This window comes from Cyprinodon variegatus, unplaced genomic scaffold (assembly GCF_000732505.1).
Source record: "Cyprinodon variegatus isolate N-32 unplaced genomic scaffold, C_variegatus-1.0 Scaffold342, whole genome shotgun sequence".
NCBI lineage: Eukaryota > Metazoa > Chordata > Actinopteri > Cyprinodontiformes > Cyprinodontidae > Cyprinodon > Cyprinodon variegatus.
In genome coordinates this window covers 754,556-759,375 of record NW_015150795.1, presented here as the reverse complement: position 1 = coordinate 759,375, position 4,820 = coordinate 754,556, and the positions used below count along the sequence as shown (strand labels likewise).

The 4,820-nt window shown below is 42.4% G+C and overlaps 1 protein-coding gene across 1 annotated transcript in view; it reads left to right on the top strand.

Moving 5' to 3' along the window:
• The window catches only part of LOC107091533 (uncharacterized protein KIAA1107-like), a 53,379-nt gene that overhangs the window by 45,566 nt on the left and 2,993 nt on the right, over nucleotides 1–4,820 (top strand). The window contains exons 16-17 of the mRNA XM_015385514.1: nucleotides 862–971; nucleotides 1,049–2,695. Coding sequence (XP_015241000.1) covers nucleotides 862–971; nucleotides 1,049–2,695 — 1,757 coding nt within the window. The remainder of the gene's footprint in view (nucleotides 1–861; nucleotides 972–1,048; nucleotides 2,696–4,820) is intronic.

The following is a 4,820-nucleotide window of genomic DNA, read 5'->3' as shown; positions in this document are numbered from 1 at the left end:
GCCCCTTCCCAAAATTACTTCGACGGAAGGTTCCCAGATGGATATGCGGAGCAAATCCATCTGGAGGAGTCAGGTTAGATATATCTTGCAACGCTACTGAAAATATTAGTCAATTTTTCTAAAATTCATTTATGATTTATTTATATTATTTTCATTCCTAAACCACACCCAGTACTCATCACATTTCCACCAGAAGTATTCTGCTTTTTTGTTCCCGAACATTTTTATAAATCAAATATTTTTAATTTTGTTCTATTGTATTAGACAGTAGTTTGTGCTTATGATCAAATTTTAGTAAAGCACACTAAGAGTTTATTTTAAAAATTAGTCTAAAATGAGTAAAATATAACCAATGGTTACTCCTTTTATTTTTTTATTTATTTCCTTTATTTCATAATATTGGGATGTGATTTAGTTGCAAATAGTTTTAAGAAGTGTGCATAGCCCATTAATAAAAATAATTTTAAAAAATCAAAAGAAAATGAAGAGATTAGAAATATAAAGGGTTGTCAATATTTTTTTAATCCAACATATTTCCACAGTTTAAAAGGCCTGTGAAGATTTACTTTTATAAACTTGTAAATTGATAAATTGAAGGAGAATCTTTATGGAAGGAGCAGCTTCAATGTAGTAATTGGTTTTTGTTCAGAGGGCCAACTTTCCTAAAGACTGAAGGGAAAACAAACACAGTTGTCGCCCAGTGGTGATAAATATTCATTCCTAATTTATTTTCTCTCCAGCAGATCCCATAAATAAAACAGAAGCTGCAGTGAAAAGTGTTTGACTCGGCTGATTGTGTTTGTTGTAGTTAATTTAACTGTAAAAACATTCAGTTTGTTTTCTGTTTCTCTCTTTCCTCAGCCCAATCAATAAATTAAGCTCAAAAGATGCACCTAAAACAAAGAGTGGTCCAGCAGAAAAGTCTGCTGCAGCAGCAAAACCAGACACCAAGGGACGAGGCGCATCGGATGGTGAGTAGATCAGGCCGCCTGTTAAAATGGTTTGAAAATGAATCGGTGTCTAAGGTTAGTTTTCCTTCTTGGTTTAGTGTCTAAGCCTGGAAGCCTCACAAAAAAACAAGCCTCCCCCAGGAAAGAAGAGGCGCTCAGACCTACAGGCGCCAATAAAACCACCGGTGATGCTAAAAAGAAGAAACCGATTTCGGCGAACGGCGTCTCGGCTAAATCTCAGGCCAGAACAGCCAAAGTCTCCTCAGCTGCCAAGTCTGGATCGAAGCTGAGAAGCTCCACTGAACCATCAGCTGAAAAAGCTTCACCAAAAGCCTCCAGAACGTCAGAGCGTAAACAAACGGAAGCAGTGAACGGTAAAAAATCAGAGCTGAGTCAACCTGCTGGCCGTAGAGGCGATGGCTCGCAGAACGAGCTGCAGAAGACTGAAGCCGGTCTCCAGGACGATGCCAGCGTCACACCGACGCCCAACAACGTCCACCACGTCCACTTTGCTGAAGCAGACGATTGCGAGCAGATGGAGAAAAGCAAAATGAAGCCTTTTCAAGGCGGGGAAATCGCTGCTAACATAAACGGAGGAGAAGAACACGATTTCAGGCCGCAGAGTTCCACTAAAGATGGCGAGCGCCTTGCCGGTACCCCGAGCAGCATGGGGGGTACGGACACCCCCGTAGAGGACTCCTGGAGCGGAATCCATCATCAGATCAGCCCAGAGTCTGAGAGCACGCACACCACTTCCTCCGATGACATCAAGCCCCGCTCTGAGGACTACGACGCCGGAGGATCGCAAGACGACGACTGCTCCAACGACAGAGGGGTGTCCAAGTGCCGCACCATGCGCTGCCCCGACTTCCTGGGTCGCAGCAGTAGCGACACCAGCACCCCGGAGGAGCTGAAGATGTATGAAGGCGGGGCCGGGCTGAGGGTGGAGGTGCGTTTGCGCGGAAGAGAGACGGAGACCACCAGCGAGGAGGAGGGGCTTAGACAGCGTCCGCGCTCCTGGCTGCAAAGAGACGAGGTTCCAGAGGAGGAGAAGCGCGTTGATGTCGGGCCCGAGAACGTTAGAAGCATGCCGTGCTCCTCTGATGAAGAGGAGGATGAAGAGGAAACGGAAGATGAGCAGTCAGAAGTTGAAGTGATTCCAAGTGGCGGTCTGCCGCCAGCGACGGATCCGTCTCCGCACTTCCAGGGCATCGTTAACCTGGCTTTCGATGACGACTGTCCGGACCAGGACAATGAGCCGCCCGACTTCCAGGCGGGCGCCAACTTCCGCCGCTCAGTGCTGCTCTCCGTGGACGAGTGTGAGGAGCTGGGCTCGGAGGAAGGAGGTGTCCAGACGCCGCCTCAGCAAAAGGACGAAGCTCTGACCCCCTGCGACGTTTTCGAGTGCGACTCTTCCACACGCCCTGCGAGCGAGGCGCAGACCGCCCCGAAGCTCAACAGAGACGACGAAGACCAGCCTGTATTCATCACCGAGATCCAGGAGCCGACCCATGAAGAGAGCAATCACATCCTACCGGATAAACCTCTGGACTCTGACAGCAGAGAGCCGGCTCCTCAGGAGCGGCCATGCCACCTGGACCTGCGCCACACCGAACACTACAACGGAGGGATCAACAAGGGCGCGGCCAATCCCTCAGAGAGCAAGAAAGCTGATTTACATCTAGACTTAAATGAACCTCAGCTGACAGGGGGCGCTGCTGTGCAAGCTGCACAATCTCCAGCAGGTAAAGTATGATCCAAGCTTAGACCCCCCCTCCCTCAGATCCACCCCACCAAATTTATCCTTTCAAGATTCATTTTCAAACTGACCGTTTTCTAGGAAAAACATATAAAGGAGCTTAATAGCGAAGTGAAAAACCTCAAACTTTAAATCATAAACACACATCATCTCTTCATTCATCTCGCCTTCCATCGTAGAACCGCATCAAGATCCATTTAAGCCTGGAAATTGGTGTCATGGAAGCAGAAAACCAAAACATTCGCATTTTAACAGCTGAACTACCTTAAACCGGGAGCATTTAGGCAGCGATAAATGAAACTTTACAGGATGACAATAAATAGAAGCTGCCTTGTGAACAGATCAACTGATGCACTTTGATGTAGATACAGAGAAAAATGTTATTCCTGTTGTCGCTGCAATCGGGATATATTTAATGATTGAATTCAGGGTTGCTTTATTTGTGCTGACGTCACTGTGACCTCATTAGCTTTGAACCGAAATAAAACCGCTCATATTTGCTTCATTACTAGAGTCTCTGTTTGGTTCAAGTTTAAGGTTCAACAGTCCAACAGGAAAAAATAACCAAAATTTTAGAAAATTCTTTTAAAAAAAATGTACCTTAACCTTTATAATCAAAATAAGGTCTGAGCCAGAGAGCATTTGGCTAACATTAGCTAGCTCTCTGTTTTCATTGGACTCTTTGATATTACAGCTCATAACATTTCTAACGTTACTTTATTCTCTGAAGAATAAAGTAAATAAAAAGCTCTGAATCTCATATTCTTCACATCCTGTCAAACTCCTGGCATATATATATATATATATATATAAATACCGCCTCACTTCTGTTTAGCACACATTTGAAAAATTTGACCACTACAGGAAAACTGTCGCTGAATTTTTGTAAATGTTCACAGAAAACTGAAGCTGCTGCTTTTAAACCACAGCTGCTCATTTATTGCAGCAAATAAATAGATAAAAAGTTGCCTTGTGTTGGCTGATTAAAATGTAATCACGTTATGGCGCTTAGTTTGGTGCAAACAAAAGCATTTTGTTTGCATTTTGGTCCTTAGATATAAAGAAAAGTGCAGAAACGCATCAGAGCTGTGAACTCAACTCCATTGATCCTAATCAACATGCACTATTCTGCAAAAGTCGACATTAAATGCAGCACGCGTACTTCAAAGACGTTCCGTGATTTTTTTATGTGGTTGAAAATCCTTAACGAACATCAGCATATCTGACAGAAGATGTCCTCTGTAGTGTTGTAGCTGTGTAATACTCTGAAGTCTCTGACTTTACTGCCTGAAACCTCAGGAATCAGTTTTCTCTCTTGGTTCACTTCAACCAGGAAATGATGGGAAGATTAATTTAATCCACCAGTGTCCAAATCTTACTTTAATCCCATTTTTTTCTTTAAATTCTGCAATTCTGTTGATTCAATTATAAGAATCGAATGTTTCATGTATTATAAACTTTAAAGCAGATTTTTCTCAAATTCAACTCTCAACATACTAATCCAGCGGTCTGTGATCTTTTATAATCCAGAGAGCAAAATCAAATTAAATTTTAGTTTCAATGTAATTGTTGATAAATATCCATGCATTTTCTATGTTTTAAAACCAAAAAAGTCATTAAAAAGTCCCATAAAAAGCATTAAATTTGTTCCTATGGGAATTGTTATTTTTGTAAAATGGTTTTAAAATAATTAGGTTTTTTTTCCCAACCAATTGACAATAAAATCCCCCCCGATTTCCCTAATTTGGGGTCAGTGGCGATGAGTCGATACGTAGATGTGAACAGATCTTCTCTGAAACGTCTAAAGAAATCAGCCTCTCTTAATGCTCTAAGCTTTTTATTTCTATTTGAGTGCATCCTCTTGTTTTTAAATCATTTTTATTGTTTTATCGGTATTCTTATATTTATTTTTTTTTATAAAATAGGACCAAAATATTAAAGGTGTGCTATGATCTTAGAGCAACGGTTATGAAAAAATCCAAAAGCAGCCACAGCAGCAGTCAGTGCAGCCCTGCTAAAACAGCTGCACTGGTAAACCTTAGGATCATACTCAAGCACAAAACCCAGAAAGGGAAAACAGAAAAGACTACGGAAGAGGATTAGGGCCACTG